Genomic DNA, 21633 nt, shown 5'->3' with positions numbered 1-21633 from the left:
ATTTTGAGTGTCATGGCAAAGACTTACTTATGTGTATGGGATTTTTTTTTTTTTTTAATACATTTGCAAAGATTTCAAACAAACCTTTTTCATGTTGTCATGGGGTATTGTTTGTAGAATTTTGAGTAAAATAATTGACTAACCAATTTTGGAATCAGGCTGTAACATAAAATGTTGAGACGCTGAAGCGCTGTGAATACTTTCCGAATCTACTGTATCTACGTCTCATGATACGTTAGGTCAGTGGGAAGAATGTTCCTCACACTTGTCCCCCCATCACTCCCCAGTTCCCTAATATGACCCCCCAGGCCTGCACAGGGTACCACTCATTGCTTCCCACTCCTGTCTTGTGGGATTTGTGGGATAACAGGCGGATGGCGATGGGGGTGATGATTTTTTCCTTTAGGCCTCGTTCATAGCTGGCAATTTGAGGATTGAGGATGGAATTGCTGCAATTCTAAATCACACTACAATCCTGGCAAAACTCACCGCGCGTTTGTATGCCATTCATTTTTAACGTCACTTCCTACTCGTTGCGGTTTTGCCACGCAAAAGAAACACGCTTGTTGCCCAAAAAGGAGCAGGAGCTTCTTTTGGGTGACCAGCTTCACGCAATGTGGTTTGCCGAGTGACTATCACAGTCAAACTTTTTGTGTTTTGCCAGGATTGCAGGGCGATTTGGAATTGTGGCAATTCCACTTACAATCCCCAAATTGCCAGATGTGAACAGGGCCTAAAGGAAAGATCATCGCCTGTGGTGTAAATGAATGGGGTTTGAAGCATAGAAATTTGCTCAGGGTGCGGAGAACTTCACTGCGCTTAAAAGCGCACTCGCGGATAGTAGGGATGCACCGAAATGAAAATTCTGGGCCGAAACCAAAAATGCAGGATGCCCTTGGCCGAAAACCGAAAATGACTTTTGTCCCCCAAATGATTTTAAAATAGAACAGGGGCATACACCAAAAACAGGCAGGCGTACACCTGTAGCTGCCACCCTGTCACAGTATAGTGGTTAATTTAATTACCAATGGTATTTGTAATATGCAGCATGAGGGCGTTAATGTATTGCCACTGCTGGTCACTGATGAATTCGTGACCGACCAGTGGCAGTTAATTAACCCCTTTGTTCTGTATTAGTGCAACCAGTATCAGTGTTAATTAACACTGGTTGCACTGCTACTGGTTGCACAAATGCAGCACAAAGGGGTTAATTAACTGCCACTGGTCGGTCACTAATTCATTAGTGACCAGCAGTGGCAATACATTAACCCCCTCATGCTGCATAATACTAATACCATTGGTAAGCTCTCCTCAGCGCCCCCCGCCTCAGCGTGCCCCCCCCCCCCCCCCCCACTGCCTCAGCATCCCTCACCATCTCAATGCAATCTCCTTACTTTCACTCGGCTCCTCCTGTGTCCTTCCTTTCAAAAGACTTGCCTCTGGCCGGCGGCCCGCCTCCCGGTGATGTCACTACTACTAACATGTGCATGAATGAACTAACACACCGGGCGGGCGGGCGAGCGGCCGCTAATAGCTATAACTATGTAAACACTTCGCTTCCCTGTCAGCGGAGATATCCGCCTGATAGGGAAGTGAAGCGCTCACATAGTTACAGCTATTAGCGGCCGCCCGCCCGGTGTGTTAGTTCATTCATGCACATCGTAGTAGTGACATCACCGGGAGGCGGGCCGCCGGCCAGAGGCGGGTCTTTTGAAACCTGCGCTGCGCCCGCGGCGGCCATATTTAGTATCGGCATCTATAACCCATTTTCGGCCGAAATGGAATAAGCCCATTTTCGGCCAAAAATTTCGGTGGCCGAAATTTCGGTGCACCACTAGCGGATAGTAATAAGCGCCATTAATCCCTTGTACTGAAAAGTACAATGTACAGCTCTTTTGTTTAACCAGTTGCTGACCGCCCGCCGCATATATACTGCATATAACATCTACCGTGAGTACACAATCAGCACACTGACACCAGTACTCATAGGCACACTTTTATCCCCCTGGTCGCCCCCTAATTAACCCTTTCACTTTCTGTCACAGTGCGTACAGTATACAGATAAAATTTACTGAACACTGTATTCACTTGTGACATCAGTTAGTGCAAGAGGCAGTTAGCAGTAGTCCAAAATAGGTTTAGGGTCCCCGCCATATATCCCCCAATAAAGATTTAACCCCCTGATCACCCCCTGTTAACCCTTTCACAGTGTACACTAATTACAGTATGCAGACAATTTACTGATCACTGTATTAGTGTCACTTGTGACTTCAGTTAGTGTGATAGGCAGATAGTGGTAGTCCCAGATAGGTTTAGGGCCCCCGCCATATATCCCCGAACAAAGATTTAACCCCCTGATCACCCCCCATTAACCCCTCCATTGCCATGTGTCACTATTGTGTGCAGATCTTTTTTCTGATCATCGTATTAGTGTCACAGGTGAAAACAGAGTCAATTCAGGACACATTTTTAGTAATACATTTTAACACTTTAAATGAGAGTAACAAACACTAAACACAATAAACACCTCCATTACTAGTATAGTGTAGTGTCTGAACGGATTAATATCTTTGATCTGATCAGAACTATACTAGCGTCCCCAATAGTTTATTGTTCCCAAAACGCAGCGTTAGCAGGATCAGCCCTGACACCTGCCAGCACCTGCGTTTAGCCCCTCCGCCCCCTTCAAGAAGTGCAGAATCAGCAGATTACTGTCATTTCAAATACTCAGCACACTAAACCGCCTGATCTCTGCTAGCACTATCAGGTACATTTTTTGGTAGCGGTTCAAACAGTCCTTGACAGCCAGGTGTTTTTTTTTTACCTTTGAGTCACACTATTTTTACCTTTTGACATCACCTATAAATGTATTGGCCAAAATGTCCAAACAGAGGTACACCAGTGAAGAGGCCTACACGGTACTGAGCATGACAGATGAGAGCGATGAGGAAACTTCACTGTCCAAATCAGGCTCAGTATTCAAACCTGTAGACAGCAGCGGCACCCTGACAGATGGCTCTGATGATGGAGTAACAGTCCCTGCTAAGGTCAGACGTACCCGACCCCATTCTTCTGTTGCTGAGGTGCAACAACCGAAGGGTTCTCGTATGCAGCAGAGTGTCGGTACTAGTGCCGCTCAACCTTCTGGTGAACTGGCAAGCACCAGCAGCCTAGTACATCCTGGTCATAGACAAACCAGCATTGCAGTAACACTTGGTGATGTGGTGAGTCCCATAAGTGCAGTTCAAGCTGGTGCTGTGGCTAGCACAAATAGTGTCCCGCAGCACCAAGAATTCAAAGACAGACCCGTAGAGCCCATAGTGTCCTTCCTGGTGCCCTTTCAAATCATGATTGGGAGCCCACCACTTTTGCAGCGCCTGTACTGCCCCCATTCACTGGCCAACCCGGAATTCAGGTGGAAACAGCCAGTTTGACTTCCCTTGATTTTTATGAGCTGTTTTTCACGGAAGATCTTTACAGATCTGTAGTGGACCAAAGCAATTTATATGCCAATCAAGTCTTCGCTGCAAATCCAAATTTGACCCTTGCTAGAGAATTTGCATGGAAGTGTCTCGCGGTTTCCAACGTTAAAACTTTTCTGGACCTATCCCCCCCCCTCATGGGCATTACTAGTGAGTGAGTGAGTTGCTGTCATGTTGGCCCACTGACCCAATTCGTCATATGTGTTCTCTGCTGCCATGGCCAGCACTAGATACAAGCAAATCTTGCGGTTCATGCACATCAGTGACAATGAACTCTGTCGTCCTCTGGGTGATCCTGGATATGACCGGCTCCACAAAATTTGACCCCTTGTAAACCACTTCAACCAGAAGTTTGCAGCCTTGTATACGCCCCAACAAGCTGTCTGCATTGATGAGTCCCTGATGAAATTTTCTGTCTGCCTTGCTTTTAAACAGTTTCTCCCCAGCAAGCGTGGCAGATATGGGGTTAAGATGTAATAAGCTCTGTGACAGGGCAACAGGCTATACATTATCATATCCGGGTTTACGAGGGAAAAGATGGCAATGTGGAGCCCCCCAACTGTCCAGACTACATGGGGAGAAGTGGCAAGATTGTTTGGGACTTGGTGTCACCCTTTTTCGGGAAGGGGTGCCATTTATACGTGGACAACTTTTATAAAAGCGTGTTACTTTTTACACACCTTTTTGATTTTGCAATTGGCACATGTGGCACCGTGCAACTTAATCGCTGGGGCTTCCCCAATGGCTTGTAGATACCGGACTTAGACTAGGGGAGAGAGCCTGCTTGAAGTATGATAAATTGCTTGCAGTGAAGTGGTGGGACACACGGATTGTTTTCGTTCTGTCCTCCATTCACGCAGATAGGACAGTCCAAATTGCAACGGTGACTGGTGTTGTTGAGCAGCCCCTCTGTGTCCACGAATACAACCTTAACATGGGAGGGGTGGACTTCAACGACCAGATGATGGCACCATACTTAATTGCCCATAAGGCGAGATGCTAGCACAAAAAAGTGTCTGTATACATATTTCAATTGGCTCTGCTGAATGCTTATGTGCTATACAAAGCATCAGGAAGAACTGGATCCTTCCTAAAATTCCAGGAAGAGATCATCACAGCCCTTCTGTATCCATAAGGTGCTGTGGTCCTAATTCACAATCCAGATGCAGTGAGCCAGCTGCATGGGAGGCATTTTCTGGATGTCCCCCCTAGTACCCCTACCCAAAGAACACACCAAAGATGTTGTGTCTGTAGGAAATGCAGATTTAGGCGTGACTCCCGCTATTTTTGTCTTTCCTGTCCTGGCCAACCTGGTCTTTGCATCAGGGACTGTTTCCGTCGAACCACACACTAGTAGAGTAATAGTATTGGGTAAAGCACGGCACAGTCGAGGGCACACTTTTCACAAAGTGTCTCGAAAGATGTTGACTATCGCATTTTGAGACACCATAGCCTTGAACAGTTTTTTTTACAGTTAAAAAAAAAAATGTTTAAAAAATAAAGCCAAAAACAGTTTGTCGTTTTCTGTTATTACTCTACTTTACTACTCTTTATACTTTTACTGTACTTAATAATATACTTTTATACTGTAATGTTTTATTGCTACTGTGTTTTCTTGTTAACCATTGTTTGCTTTGCAGGTACGCCTATCAGCTGCAGCACTGATTTGTTTATTTTGACAGTAACAGCGTTTGCTCTCGCCATATACGTAATCAATGATTGTAGCGCTGTAGGAGGTGATTAAAAAGGGCATATATGGCGAAGGGATGCGGTGGACAGAGGGCAGCTCTCCCCTATTCTTCGCCATATTTTTTTTTTTAACACTTTTCTTGGCCACGTCGATCAATGCGAATGGACCAAGAATGGGCTGAACAAAAAAGAAAAAAACATTGCATGTATGCCCATCATTAGAAGTGGGTGGATGCTGGGAGGTCTAATGGTGGGCATACCACACTCTTTCTGGTATAGTTTTTTACAACCAGCGGTCAGCTTTCATGTAAAAGCAATTCTAGCAGATAATTAGCCGCTAGACTGCTTTTACAAGCAGTTGGGAGGGGACTCCCTCCCCCCCCCCCCCCTCCCGCCACCCTTCACAGCTTTATCAAGCTTTCCTGTCCCAGTGGGTAACCCGAGACTGCAGCCGGTGGTTCTGATTGAATGGCTCCAATCATCTCTATGACCCAAGATACTGGAAGCTACGAGCATTTCATGATTTCGGTTTTGACAGATATAAACAACGCCATTGGGAAATTGGGAAAGCATCTTATCACATCAATCTTGGTGTGGTTAGATTCTTTAAGGGCAGAGGAGAGATCTAGAGTCCAATAGACCCTAATTTTTTGAAAAAGAGTACCTGTCACTACTTATTGCTGTCATAGGGGATATTTAAATTCCCTATGATAACAATAAAAATTATTAAAAGAAATGAAAGGGAAGGTGTCAAAATTAAATAAAAAAGAAAAATGGATGATAAAAAATAAATCAAGCAGAGGCCCTATAAAATATGTCTGTTGCAATTTTTATGTCACACAGTATTTATTTGTGCAGCAGTTTTTTGACCGCAGTTTTCAAAGAAATAATACTTTAATGCTCAATAAAAAAAAATCTCCAATTTTTTTTGTATACTGTGAAAGATGTTACGCTGAGTAAATAGATACCTAACATGTCACATTTAAAAATTCCATCTGCCAGTGGGAATGGCCGCAAAATACGGGGCTGAAAATATATAGGTTGCCAGTGTAGAGTTACACAGAAGGTCTAGTGACTGCTTCACAAATGTGGTGCAATCACCGTTTACATATGTGTGCGGGAGGTACGTATGCATTCACATTTGCGTGTAGGCATGAGGGGACCGGAGTGCTTTAAAAAAATTTATTTTAATTTTCTACTGTACAAAACTTTACACTCTTTTTTTTTTATTATTGTATTGTTTTTGGATTAACTTTTTGCTATCAAAAGAGATTGCTCTCAAAAGGGATGAACAACATCCATTGTGACAGCATGGGTCATGACAGGTCTTCTTTATGGAGAGATCTGTAGTTTTAGACCCCAAATCTCTCCTCTGGCCTCCAGTGCAGCCGATCGGACACAAATCATTCTGATCGGCTGCTTTATGGCTGCTAACGGCCAGGCAAACAAAGAAGTGGAACGAGAACTGAAGACATAGTTGTCACTCTGTTTCCAGAGGAACAGCGTCGGTTTCTCTCTCTTCTTTCCATGCAGCTGATGCCACTGATTGCATCACTTCTGGGCTCTGCAATCGGATGGTAGAGCCCGGGAGAGGGGTGGGGCCCCCACTTTCGTCACCTGCAGAAGTGATTGAGTGGCTTTTTAGCCATTCAAATCACTTCTGCTACAGTCAGAATCACAGATTGAAAAATGTAATACTGGGATGATGCCTGTAGGTGCAGGCATCATCCAGGTATACCTGCCGCAAACAAAGGACGTCCCACAGGTAGCAGATGGTTAAGAAGTCAAATTTGGCAGTATCTGAAACAAAAACTATTATTCCTCCATGTAAGAAATCATTTTCAGACTTGCAGTGAACAATCACGTTTGGAGAAGGAAAACTTGATTGTTGTCACTGTGGTACAACATAGTTCTTAGTAGACACTTTGATAACCGAGGTGCATTGTGATTAATCTTCATAGATCATTTTTCAAAATGTGTCACCAACACTTGCTTGATTAAAATCTATACCAACAAAATTGTTTTCACCTGTAATGTATAAAAAAATCTTTTCTTTGCTACTTGCACACAGGGACAGTTGGCAGAGACGTACTACGGAAATTGTTGCAATCGATGCATTTCACTTCCGACATTATCTTGATCAGTTTACCCCGGACAAGATAAAACGAGAACTAAACAAGGCATGTATTTCTGTTTTTTTTTTTTTTTTTTAAACATGATTTTATCAGTATTTGATAATATTGCCATCCACTGCTTACTGTTCATAAATGATACGACTAAATCATACTCTGATTTAGAGCCTCTTCAGACCTATCCAGTCCAATGTGTGTTAATGCAAGCATGTTCTGCTACACTTGACTGCACAAGGCACAATGGACTTATAAATAGGCCTCAAGGTTGGTGGTCAGTAGGATGAGGAATAGTGCCCCATCATTGGTGTCAGTGGGAGGAATAGTGCCCCATCATTGGTGTCAGTGGGAGGAATAGTGCCCCATTGCTGGTGTCAGTGGGAGGAATATTGCCTTATTGCTGGTATCAGTGGAAGAAATCGTGCCCATTGCTGGTGTCAGTGGGCGAAATAGCGCCACATTGCTGGTGTCAGTGGACGGACTAGCGCCACATTGCTGGTGTCAGTGGACGGAATAGCGCCACATTGCTGGTGTCAGTGGGTGGAATAGGGACCCTTCATCTGTGTCGTAGGAGGAGTAGTGCCTCATCATTGGTGTCAGATGGAGGGATAATGCCCTATCATTCATATTAGTGCAAGGAATAGTGCCCCATCATTCATATCAGTGGGAGGAATGGTGCCCCGTCATTGGTGTCAGTGGGAGGAATATTGCCCCATCATTGGTATTAGGGGGAGGAATAGTATTCCATCATTGGTGTTAGTGAGCAGAATAATGCCCCTTCATTGGGGTCAATGGCAGTAATAGTGCCCCAATTATTGATACTTGTGCAGGGAATAGTGCCCTAATCATTGATACTAGTGCAAGGAATAATGCCCCATCAGTAGTGTCAGTGGCAAAAAAAATGTATCACAGTTTGTGTCAGTGGAATAGCGCCTTGTATCATTGGGAGGGATAGTGACCCAATGGCCGGATAAGGGCTAGCAAAGGGCTGCATCTGCCCTCAGGCCGCAGTTTAGAGACCACTGCTTTAGTGCATTGGGGTACCAGTAAAAACAAAGGAGCCTATACTAATGCTTGCATGAGTTGTGAATTGACTCTAAGTGATAAATCACCTTGTGAGTGTATATGAATACCCCTTGGTATTGTTTTGTTCTAATTTATACAAATTTTAAATTTGTTCTTTGATCCTACTTGCAGATACACTGAAGCATGAAAGGAAAGTTGCACAGAATTGTGCAAAGGAAGGGATCACTATTATAACCTACATTGACTTCTAAAAATTGCAGAACAAGTGACCCTCTCAGCCATTTCAAACTTTTAATAAAATAGAATAAAAGTAATAAAAATGTAATATAATGCAATAATAATATAATAATAATAATAATATAATATAATAATTCCCAGTCCAAAGATGTGGTGGTTGCACTAGTTTTCATTTTTCAGGCTAAGAACACTTTGACAATTATAGAAAATACCTGTTGATCTTGCCAGAAATGCAGTGACCTTGTACAGTGGATATAAAAAGTCTACAAACCCCTGTTAAAATGTCAGTTTTCTGTGATGTAAAAAAATGAGACAAAGCAAAGTAATTTCAGAACATTTTCCACCTTTTTATTATGACCTATAAACTGTACAACTACAAATAATATGGTTGCATAAGTGTGCACACCCTTAAACTAATACTTTGTTGAAGCACCTTTTGATTTTATTACAGCACTCAGTATTTTTGGGTATGAGTCTATCAGCATGGCAAATCTTGACTTGGCAATATTTGCCCTCTCTTCTTTGCAAAAACACTCAAAATCTGTCAGATTGCGAGGGCATCTCCTGTGCACAGCTCTCTTCAGATCACCCCACAGATTTTCAATCGGATTCGGGTTTGGGCTCTGGCTGGCCTATTGCAAAACTTGAATCTTCTTCTGATCAAGCCAATGCTTTCTAGATTTGGATGAATGCTTTGGGTCGTTGTCATGCTGAAAGATGAAGTTCCTCTTCATGTTCAGCTTTCTAGCAGAAGCCTGAAGGTTTTGTGCCAATATTGACTAGTGTTTGGAATTGTTCATAATTCCCTCTACCTTGACTAAGGCCCAGCTAAAGAAAAACAGCCCCAAAGCATGATGCTGCAACCACGTGCTTCACTCTGGGTATGGTGTTCTTTTGGTGATGTGCAGAGATGTTTTTGTGCCAAACATGTCTTTTGGAATTATGGCTGAAAAGTTAAACCTTGGTTTAATCAGACCATAATGCCCCTTTGACACCTGCCTTCTCCGTTGGCGGACTCTGTTTTTCTCAGCGGGGATCGATCCGCCGATCCCCGCTGAGCAGGCGGATGACAGCTCTGTCTCCGCTCTGTGTGCGGAGACGGAGGTGTCAGATCCCGGCTGTCCTCTATGGGGGAATCGGATGAGAACAGACCGCCTGTCCATTCTCATCCGATCCGCCAGACTGATGGAAAATAGGGTTTCCATCCGTCTGGATTTGACGGACAGGATCGGATGTCAGCGGACATGTCTCTGCTGACATCCGCTGCCCCATAGAGATGCATGGAGCATCCGTTCAGATCCGCCTGAAAAACTGACAGGCAGATCTGAACGGTCCGCATGTGTGAAAGGGGCAAACACATTTTCTCTTTCATTCATTGACGAACACAGCTCCATATCTTCTTGACCCTTGGGTTTATGCTGCCCCCTACAGGAGTAGGACACTAGGCGGAAAAAAGTTCAACTATGCTCATAGGGCAGTCCCAGGGGGTATACTCCCACTTCCTGCTATAGGTCTTCAGTTTTTTTCTGCCTAGTCAGGAGTAAGGACCTAGTTCCTTGCTGGGATCTCTGGTCCTAGCATTTTTTTCCTTTTAAATTGAATTTTTATTTTTGCCTCTTTTTTATTATTTTCTGTTCCTGTGAGAACTACAATCAATTCTGTTCCTGCAAGAACTACTGTCAACTGCTGGACTGGGGGACGGACTGGATATCCTAGATCCTTACAATCCCCGCAGTCCGACCAGGGAGCGCGACCCAACCACAGCTCCGCTCTAGGTCGACCACGATATAGTCCCACTGGATGGAGTAAAACTCCCCGCGAGGACGCATAGCCCTGTTCACGACCTGAGTCGCAGCATGCCTCTGGCCCGCAGCACCCCCATTCCAAGATGGTGCGGTGGACTGCCTGGGGTGGTGCCCCCCTGGTTCCAAGGCGTGGTAATTAGTGTCCCCCCTCCCCTCTGGTGTTTTTTTGGGGTGGACTTGGGCCCCTCCCTGGGTTAGTAGGACCCCCGAGTGCCCTTTCTTCCCACATAGCACACATAGCGCTCCCCCTCACTATCGGGGTCCCTCTGTGGACCACCCCCCATTCACCTACACCCCCATTACTTGATTCCTTGGAGCAAGTGTCACCACCTGACCCCCTCTGTGGCTGCGGGGCCCTCTGGGTCCCAGCTTGCTTTTTCTGCAATGACGGCGGTCCTGCAGTCACTAGTGTCCAAGGTAGATATGGCCCTCTAAAATAGGACTAGCAAAAAGGGCCCCCCGCCTTCACCTACATTCTCTTATCTCCTCAGATTCTGAGATTGATTCGGCTGCTGCAGACGCGGGTCACCCTAATGGGTCTGCGTCCACACACCCTAAGTTCTGCTAGTGAGGATGATTCCTCTTCCCACTACCGCTGCGCATAAAAAAGCCGCTAGTGGATGCACGGATTGTATCAGTACGGGAAACTTGGAAATTGGAGGACACATCTACTGCTGCGCCGGTACATTTTGGTACCCGCAGAGCATCAAAGGCGACAAAGGTATTTCCCTTTCCTGCCTATTTCGACAACATTGTCCCAAGTCAGTGGGTTCCCCAAAAAGCACTCGGGGAACCTAAGCGTTTCGCTAGAAGGTATCCTTTTGAAGAGTCCCTGGTAAAGAAACTGACAGTACCACCTGTGGTGGACTCTCAGCTTTTTAGGTTAAATAAAGCCATCCTTCTCCCACTGGAGGACTCTCCGTCCTTTAAGAAACCTTTTGACAAGAGAGCTGAATCTCTGGTCCAATACCTTTTTACCATGGCCAGTTCCATTCTGAGGCAGTAGTTTGCCATAACCTTGGTTTCCCAGACCTAAAGGAATGGGCAAAGCTTCTGCGCCAGGTTTGGAAGCCTCCTCCTGACCTGGTGGACCAGTTGGTCCAAGGGTTGCAGTATATCTGTGATGCCACTCTGGATGTGGCCCCCTTAGCCTGCAGGGTGTCCGTGACGGCTGTGACCCTTCACCGCATGATATGGCTGAAATATTGGTCTGCAGACCAGGCTTCCAAGAAGTTACTGACTTATCTCCCCTTTGTAGGAGATCGCCTGTTCGGAGCTTCCATAGAGGAGATCATTAGGGTCTTACAGGAGGTAAGAGTACTCTGCTTTCACAGACTACCAAGAGCGAAGAGTCTCGTCGCAAACGTGGTTCCTTCTTCTTGGCCCATAAGCGGCCCTTCTGTCCCTCGGGATCTCAGGACAAGGGAAATCCACCCGAAAAAAACGCAGGAGGTTTCAAGAAGCCCTGGCCTGGTAAGCCGAGAGCGGGTTCCTCCAGACCTGCAGACAAGCCCACTTCTGCCTGAAGGGGCGCCCTTACCCGTATCTGAGGTGGGGGGGACTTCTTTGGGTGGATGTTCGTGGGCGAGAAGCACTATCAATTCGTGGCTTTACCCTTTGGTCTCGCCTTGGCTACTCGGGTGTTTATAAAAGTTTTAGCCCCAGTGTTAGCATTGCTACGACAGAAGGGGATTGTGGTACTGGTGTACCTGGACGACCTCCTTCTGCGAGCAGATTCTCCACATGCCTTGAGAGTCAATCTGGACTTTTCTGTGCAAACCTTGCAAGTGTTCGGATGGAAACTGAATTTCCAAAAATCTGCTCTGGTCCCATCCGCCAAATTGAACTACCGACCCTGGACTCAGCCTCAGCCTGGGTGCTGTCTTCCAGAGGTGAAACTCCAGAAATTGTAGGATGTGATTCGGCTCCTGTTGTCCAAACTGAGGTCATTTCTCAGAACTTGCATGCAAGTGCTGGGTCTGATGGTCTCCACCTTTTGAGGCGTTTGTTTGCTCAGTTCCATATCAGACCTCTGCAAAGAGAGATTCTTGCCAAATGGAACAAGAATCCACAGTCTCTAAGACAATGTGATTGTGTTGACCCAGTGTACAAGGGGGGCCCTAATCTGGTGGCTCCGTTCTCCGGTGCTTTGACAGGGAAAATCCTTTCCCCCCCCCCCTTTATTGGACAGTGGTCACCACAGGTGCCAGCCTGTCCAGGTGGGGAGGCATCTTGGGCAGGGATTGTGCTCAGGGGGTTTGGACTTTGGAGGAGTCTAGTCTGCCAATCAATATCTTGGAAATTCAGGCCAACAGGCTTGCCTGTCCCAATAGACGAATTGTCTGCAGGGGCGCTCAGTAAGGATTCAATTAGACAATGCCACAGCTGTGGCATATGTCAATCATCAAGGGGGCACCAAAAGTGTCCTAGCAGCCCAGGAAGTAGCCGGCATTCCAAGGTGGGCAGAACGCTTTGCTCTGGCCCTCTCTGCTGTGCATATTCCAGGGGTGGAAAATTGACAGGTTGACTACCTCAGTTGGCAGGTGTTGGATCAGGGAGAAAGGTCTCTTCACCCGGAGGTGTTTCATCAACTGTCTCTCCTGTGGGGGGACTCCCGATATGGACCCATTGGCCTCTCGTCTCAAAAGGAAGGTACAGAGGTTCGTTGCAAGGTCTCGGGATCACCTGGCCGACGCCACAGACACTCTGGTGGTCCCTTGGGGCCAGTATCGTCTGATGTACACTTTTCCTTCAATAACACTTCTGCAGCGACTTCTTCGAATAATCGAGGCAGAAGGGATTCTGGTCATCCTAGTGGCCCCAAACTGGCCTTGGTCTTGGCCAGTCTTGGTACTCAGAACTAGTACAGCTGGTCGCCGAGACTCCCTCTCAGTGAAGATCTTTTAGCACATGGGCCGATCTTCTATCCTGCTTTACAGTCGCTAGCTTTAACAGATTGGCTATTGAAAGCCAGGTGCTGAAAGATAAAGAGTGTCTGAATCTGTGATTTCTATGCTGTTAACATCTAGAAAATCTACTTCTAGGAAGATTTATCATCGAGTCTGGAGGGTGTGCATTGCTTGGTGTGAGTCCCGGGGGGGGGGGGTCCCCTCCCATTCCTTTTCTGTGTCTCGCATCTTGGACTTTCTCCAAAGAGGTGTAGATCAGCATTTGGCCTTGGGTACCATCAAAGGCCAGAATTTGGCCCTGGTTACATAGTAGTATGTGGTGGTTTTCTTTTAATTCCAGTTGGCCACGTATTCCTTGGTTCACACTTTTGTCCAGGGAGTCCGCCACCTGGCTCCCCCGGTGAGGTCTCCATTGCTTCCGTGGGACCGCAGTTTGGTGCTATTGGTTCTTCAGAAACTGCCTTTTGAAAATATTTGTGAGCTTAATCTGCTTTGTTACAGAAGGTAGCCTTCTTGGTAGCTATTACTTTCTGCACGCAGGATGTCGGAGTTGGCTGTGTTGTCTTGTCGTTCACCTTACCAGGTGGTTCACAGAGACAAAGTGATGCTTTGTCCCGGCCAGTCGTTCCTTCCTAAGGTCGTCTCTGGTTTCCATTTAAATGAAGACATTGTGTTGCCTATCTTGTGCCGTAAGCCTTAGCACCCTAAAGAGATTGCCTTACATTCTTTGAATGTGGTTCGGGCAATCAGGATGTACCTGGCGGCAACTGAGTCGCCATGAAAATCCGATTCCCTGTATGTCCTAATGGATGGACCCCGTAAGGGGCTGGCCGGGTCTGCTGCGACTGTTTGCAGATGGATCAGGCAGACGGTGGTGCAGGCCTATTCCATTAAGGTCAGGATCCTACTTTCCCTGTTGAGGCGCATTCTACGAGGGTGCTTAGTGCCTCTTGGGCCTTCCATCATCAGGCTTAGTGGTGCAGGTTTTGCAAGGCAGCCACCTGGTCGTCCATGCACACTTTCACAAAATTTTATAAGGTTGATGTGTTGGCATCTGCGGATGCTACCTTTGGCCGCAAGGTTTTGCAGACCGCTGTTGGAGAGGATTAGTCCTCTTTGATGGTGTATTTCTTTTGTCAGGTGAGCTCCAGTTGGTTCCTGGTTGAGCTCCTGTTTTCCCTGGTTGGCTACGTTTAGCCTTTGGGAAGTATGTTTATTGCTGTGTTGTTCCCACCCCTCATGTAGACACTGCTTTGGGACGTCCCAAGGGTCAAGAAGATATGAAGCTGTGTCCGTCAAGGAACGAAAGAGAAAACTGTTTTTTGGTCTTCCATCTTTCCACTCTACCCCATAGCCTAGACATATGAAGAATACGGGAGATTGTTGTCACATGTAACACACAGCCAGTACTTGCCAGATATTTCTGCAGCTACTTTAATGCAGCCTACCTGACCAGTTTTCTTCTCCTCTTTTCATCCGTTTTGGAGGATGTCCAGTTCTTGGTAATGTCACTGTTGTGCCATTTTTTTCTCCACTTGATAACTGTTTTTACGGTGTTCCATGGTATATCTAATACCTTAGAAATTCTTTTTACCCTTCTCCTGACTAATACCTTTTAACAGAGATCCCTCTAAAGCTTTTGGAAGCTTTCTGCGGACCATAGCTTTTGCCGTAGGATGCGACTAGGAGAATCTCAAGAAAGACCTACTAGAACAGCTGAATTTTATTTGGGGTTAATCAGAGGCACTTTAAAATGATGGCAGGTGTGTACTGACTCCTATTTAACATGGGTTTGAATGTGTTTGCTTAAGGCCCCTTTCACACTAGCGGACCATTAGATCCGCCTGTCAGTTTTTCAAGCGGATCTGAAGGGATGCCCCATGCATCTCTATGGGGCATCGGATGTCAGCGGAGACATGTCCGCTGACATCTGACCTGATCCGGTCTGTCAAATCTGGACGGATGGAAACCCTATTTTCCATCCGTCCAGCGGACCAGATGAGAACGGACAGGCGGACCGTTCTCATCCGATTCCCCCATAGAGAACAGCGGGGACCTGACAGCTCCATCTCCGCACACAGCGCAGAGACAGAGCTGTCATCCGCCTGCTCAGCGGTGGATCAGCGGATCGATCCGCTGAGAAAAACCGAGTCCGCCGACGGACTCCCATGTGTGAAAGGGGCCTAATTCTGAACACCGCTACATACCCAGTCATTTATGCGACCAATAGTTTTTGTATTTTTACTCCCTCCTAAACAATTTCAGATATTTTTTTTCAATTGAGTTGTGCAGTTTATAGGTCACATTAAAGGTGGATAAAGTTCTGAAAGTATTTCTTTGTGTCATTTTTTTTAACATCACAGAAAGCTGGCATTTTATATCCTCTGTACTTTTCCATGAATTGAACAGATATATCAAATTGACTTCCTTCCAAAGCCAACCAGTTGGCTACTGTGCCCCTTAGGTTATCTAGCTAAGACATCAGTGGCGGCTGGTGCTCAAATTTTTTAGGGGGGGGGGGGGGGGCGCAAACAGAAAAATGTAATAGGCATTGCTTTGCGGCAAAAAACGCTGTAAAAAATTGCGTGACATTGAGGTTGCAAAAGTGTGAAAGGGGCCTTCAGTAATTAAGGTATAGCGTGCCCCCTTTCAATGCAGAGAGACCAGCGTGCCCCCTTTCAATGCAGTGACCGGCGTACATGTCCCCTTTCAATGCAGTGACTGGCGTACATGTCCCCTTTCAATGCAGTGACCGGCGTACATGTCCCCTTTCAATGCAGTGACCGGCGTACATGTCCCCTTTCAATGCAGTGACTGGCGTACATGTCCCCTTTCAATGCAGTGACCGGCGTACATGCCCCCTTTCAATGCAGTGACCGGCGTACATGCCCCCTTTCAATGCAGTGACCAGCGTACATGCCCCCTTTCAATGCAGTGACCAGCGTACATGCCCTTTTTAATGCAGTGACCAGTGTACATGCCCCTTTCAATGCAGTGACCAACGTACATGCCCTCTTTCAATGCAGTGACCAGCGTACATGCCCCCTTCAATGCAGTGACAAGCGTACATGCCCCCTTTCAATGCAGTGACCAGCGTACATGCCCCCTTTCAATGCAGTGACCAGCGTACATGCCCCCTTTCAATGCAGTGACCAGCGTACATGCCCCTTTCAATGCAGTGACCAGCGTACATGCCCCCTTTCAATGCAGTGACCAGCGTACATGCCCCTTTCAATGCAGTGACCAGCATACATGCCTCCTTTCAATGCAGTGACCAGCATACATGAGCACACTGAGTCTGAGGCATCACTTAATTTACCTCCGTCACGACGACCGGACCGAGTCGACTCACACTGCCTGGTGCATGGTGACGTGCTGATGCTGACGGCCGGGACTACTCTGGAGACGAGCGACCTCTTCTCCTCTTCTTCCTCCTCGATCACGCGCGCCGGCCCGCAGCTCCTCCTCTCTGAGTCCATCTGACGGCGGGCAGGAAGGTGATGACATGACACCGGGACGGTGAGTGACTGATGCACGCACTGCCCCCACGCGACGTCACACGGGATGTCCTCCTGTATGATTGGTCCAGGCTGGAGTCTGGACCAATCACAGCCAGGACAGCACTACAGTGGGGAGTGTTGGGGCGCATTGCTCTGCGCCCAATGACCCCCAGAAGGCTGCCAATTGGCGCCTCTGCCTGGTGCACGTGAGGTGCAAAACCCCACCCCCATAGACCGTAGTAGATTCGGCTCCCCTAGTGGGCTGCAAATGTTAATTTTTTTTTTCTTTGGCACAGATTGGGGGGCGGCGCCCCCTATGAACCGGCCGCCACTGTAAGACATGTCTGTAGTACTGTCCTTAGTGTGACAATCATGGTGCTCCATGCCATGACAATAATATGTAAGCTGCAATTGCTGACTTTCTGAAATTCTCAGTTGGCTAGCTGTGAAGCAGAACCAGAAATTGGAGCAAATAACTAACGCTGACTTGACTGGCTTGGCACACACTTAAGTCTGAGACACGCATATATTAAAGCCAGAGAATGTACATGTTTAAGAAGTAACCAACATTGCCGACTGAGGTTAGCAGTGACAGCTTACATTATTTTCTCATGTCAGGTTTCCTGCACCTTTTTGTTCTCAGGACCTTACTTCTGACCTCCACTGTAATGCTGCCCACTAGCAGAATCAGTGACCTAAATATGAGGCTGGGGAGAAATCAAGTGCTATAACCTCCAGTGGTAAATGTATAAATGAAAAGCTCACCTTGTTCTCATGTTTTCATACAGTAAATCTGTATGTTCATGCAGCAGTGGCTATAGTCTGTTAAACATGTTTCACTATGAGGATATTCTACTGTATGTCAACTGATCAAGCTGCAGTAAATCATGCTCTGTCCATGTATTTTACTAGTTCTGAACATAATTCAGAGGAATTGTATATTTGATGTTGTCTGCGCATTTGTACAGTCTGCCCTTGGTCACTTTTTGATACCTTAGAATGTGACTCTATTCATTCTTTATTATTATGTCCTAATAGCTTGTCTGGCTCAGCAGTTATTTTTTTTTTTTTAATGCCTGCTGCTAACTTCTTATTGTGCCCATGTTTTAGAGCAAGGTGGAAAATGGTTTTCCCTGCATCTTATGGTTCTTAATTACTATGTTAAATAACTTTCAGTCTTGAAAAATACATTATGGTACCCCACGGCAATCTTCTACCCCCTCTTTTTTTTGACGGCACAGCAAACACTCCCTTTAATCAGTCATCTAGTTATGTTGTGTGCATTGTTAAAACATTGATTTTCATTACTCCTTTCCGCAGGTAAAATATTAGCCCACGTAAAATATAGAAAGCCCCTTTCTAATCAGTCAGCAACTCTGTGAGAGAAGTACATTTCCATTTCCAAGCTATTGCTCTGGTTAAGATAGATTTTGTTTTGAAATCTTGCGTCCCATTAATAACAGCACATCGATCATTCAAAAATGCTCCTAAAAAGAAAAGGCATAAATAAAGAAGGCACAGGAGCAACTTATCCATTTTAAGTGTGCTTGTGACAGCTTAATTGGTAGAGCAGATTCGCTAACAGTTAAATTCATTTCAAGTCTGGCTAGAAGATCTTCGTCATCTGAACAACTTAGCTGCCACTGGCTCATTATTTAGACTGGGATTGGCTTGAGAACGGATGACTATGGCTCTCCACTGAGTTTCCTAGACCCGTCTTTTTTAAAACATAATGTTTTATTTAAAAGGAATCTTTCACGTGGTAGTAGTAGAAACTATTACCTGAAACAGAAAAAAATTGGATTTTTTTCCAGGAAACAAAAATAAAGCGGTTTGTTGTAATGTTTCTGTTAGTGATTCTGTGAAGTGCATTTTCGCAAAAGACTGCTGTGTTATTATTTGGCCATCTAAAACCTACCAAAGCCAGATATTTCACAAACACTTGGGTAAATGATTACAATTACCACATTCCTGGTGCACCAAAAGGCTAATGTTTGATAGATTGCTGGAGGCTGCGTGTCAGGTCTTTACTGCGGATGTCTAATGCATACAGTCAATAGGAAAGCTTCATTACTTGTCAGAAAGCTGCTGATGTTAACCCCTTTGGGGGATCTATTTAACATGGCTGAGGTCAGCTGCCTGACAAAGTGGCCACTGTAGTGATTTGGTAACAATGTGCTGAAGGCTTATCTCAAACGGAATATCTCAGCATTAATGCACGGTTTAAGATCTATGGTGAAACAACTGAGGCTTTATATTTTTGTTCATTAACAATTCTCGAATGGCCTTATGCGTTAGTCTCATGCTTGTACATGACGCACGCACTCAGCGGATTGACAGACACCAGCCTCCTCAGTGGGATCCTTCCCCCAAGGCTCTCTCCCCTGAGACTTGCGGGGATCCCTTTGGGCTGCTGGCTTTCGATCTGCTGTTTAGGGGGAATTTTCCTCCAGTTCAGATTTTTAAGTTCCGGTACGGTTACGGCCTACCGACCCTGGTTTATTCTTTTTTGTTACATGTTTATGGTAACTACTAATTATGATAAACTATATGCAAATGTCTTGAGATATATACACAAGATGCCTTGTATTCACCTTTGTAACGAGAATTTATGTCATTACCATGCCCTGCTTAGCCTCAGCTGGGTTTGGGTTCTGACAAAATGCACTACCACTTTTTTCAACTCTCATGATGTCACTCCCACATTTCGGGCTACTTTGGACGGGTGGAACGCCTGGTCATTAAGTTTGCACCTCTCCTTTAACACTATGTCATTGCCAAAGGAACTTCAACACACATTTAAATATGGCAATTAAAGTAATCTCCCACAATGTCCAGGGATTCAACTCCCCTAATAAACGCAATAAGGCGTTCCACCAGTTCAAACGCCTTAATGCAAAAATCTTGTTACTACAAGAAACTCATTTTGCAGTCAATAATCACCCTAAATTTTTTAATAAATCATATAATCAATCCTTTTACACCACCTTCTCCTCTAAAAGCAGAGGTGTGGCTATCTTCATTCACAACTCCCTCCCACTTGAAATTCAGGATTGCTATAAGGACCCAGAGAGCCGTTTCATAATCATCAGGGGTCGCATCCTGGGTAAAGCGTTAACAATTGCAAACCTATATGCTCCTAATGGTGCTACGGTAAAATTCTTTCTTGACTTTTTCACTGAATTGGAGAAACTTCACTCTTCCCACATAATACTAGGGGGGGATTTCAATATGGTTGCCCATCCAACCCTAGATAGGAGCAACCCCTCTCCCTCCTCTAAGACTTTCCCTAAAATTTTGGAACGAAAACTCAACACTCTTCAACTAGTTGACACCTGGAGATGTTTAAATATGGGTGCTAGGGAGTACACATTCTACTCTAACCCCCACAACACCTCAGCCAGAATAGACTATGTGTATGCATCTCAGGTGGTACTGGCAAATTCTGTTTCTGCAGATATATTCCCGTGTGTATGGTCGGACCATCACATGGTGATATATGACACGAAGGGTATAGGCCTCTCCCCCACTCCATTTTCATGGAGACTAAACGACTCAATACTGGCGAATATTCAGGATTCCAAAGAGGTCTCGGATTCTCTTACAGAATTTTTCGGGCTCAATCCCATTGACGACACCTCTATACAGAATACATGGGTAGCACACAAAGCATTTATTAGAGGAAGACTAATTGAATTGGCGGCTAGGAAAAATCGTTTGCGTACCACCAAAATACAAACCCTGACCAAAGATCTTCAAACTCTTTATAAAAATTACAATACACTGCATGACATGAACACCAGAACCTGTATTGATCAAAAAAGGAAAGAACTGAATGACATACTCTCTGAAAATGCCGAGAAATCCCTTAAATACACTAGATCCAAATTCCTTTTGTATGGAAATTCTTCTTCCACAATGCTTGCCAGAAAATTAAATCAATCTGTCAGACCACCACATGTATATAAGCTAAACACGTCTTCAGGCTTGACTACCTCCCATCCCAAGGAAGTCATGGATATTTTTGAAAAGTTTTATTCAAACCTTTTATCCCCTCCATCTTCATTAGCCCCACTAGACTCCCAGAAATGGCTAGATGAAATTCCAATACCCTCTATATCGGAATCGGACTATGAACGGTTAAATGCCCCGATCACGGACACTGAAGTTGAACTGGTCATTAAATCTCTCCGCAATTCCTCAGCCCCGGGACCAGATGGATTTTCTGCCATCTACTTTAAAACTTTCTCTCAAACTCTTGCCCCTAAACTTTCTCAGTTATTCAATCACATATTAAAAGGCCACGAGTTCCCTGAAGAGATGTCTTTTGCTAATATGGTATTACTTCCAAAACCCAATAAAGATCTTTCCAGTCCCCAGAATTTCAGGCCAATCTCAATTATTAACAACGATCTAAAACTATTTAGTAAAATTCTTGCAGCCAGACTATCAACTATAATCCACAAGCTCATCTCCACCTTCCAATCAGGCTTTATTCCAAACCGCCAAATTACGGATAATATTAGATTGGCCTGTAACGTCATACAAGATGCTAACCTACACAAAAAACAATTATTACTATTGGGTCTTGACATTCACAAGGCCTTTGACAGTGTTTCCTGGGATTACCTTAAACATCTCCTCCCCAGATTTGGACTCACAGGCGAGTTTCTAAATGGTTTCATGGCCCTTTATAAAAACCCCAAAACCAGGATTAGAATGACAGGTTGTAATTCCAACTTCTTCCCGCTAGGCAGGGGCACTAGACAGGGATGTCCCCTATCCCCCCTGCTATTTGCCCTGGCCATTGAACCTCTCTCTATAGCTATCAGAAGACATGATGGGGTGAGGGGATA

General features: G+C 45.4%; 1 protein-coding gene across 2 annotated transcripts in view; it reads left to right on the top strand.

The window, feature by feature from the left end:
- PARG (poly(ADP-ribose) glycohydrolase) overlaps positions 1-21633 on the top strand; it is a 379986-nt gene that overhangs the window by 277299 nt on the left and 81054 nt on the right. For both annotated transcript variants that reach the window (XM_082268024.1, XM_082268025.1), the window contains one exon: positions 7243-7351. In XM_082268024.1, the coding sequence (XP_082124150.1) occupies positions 7243-7351 (109 nt within the window). The remainder of the gene's footprint in view (positions 1-7242; positions 7352-21633) is intronic.

The sequence above is a fragment of the Pelophylax lessonae genome (genome assembly GCF_965119305.1).
Source record: "Pelophylax lessonae genome assembly, chromosome: 9".
NCBI classification, from domain to species: domain Eukaryota; kingdom Metazoa; phylum Chordata; class Amphibia; order Anura; family Ranidae; genus Pelophylax; species Pelophylax lessonae.
The sequence above is the reverse complement of the archived record's forward strand: the minus strand, read 5'-3'. Positions and strand labels throughout refer to the sequence as shown.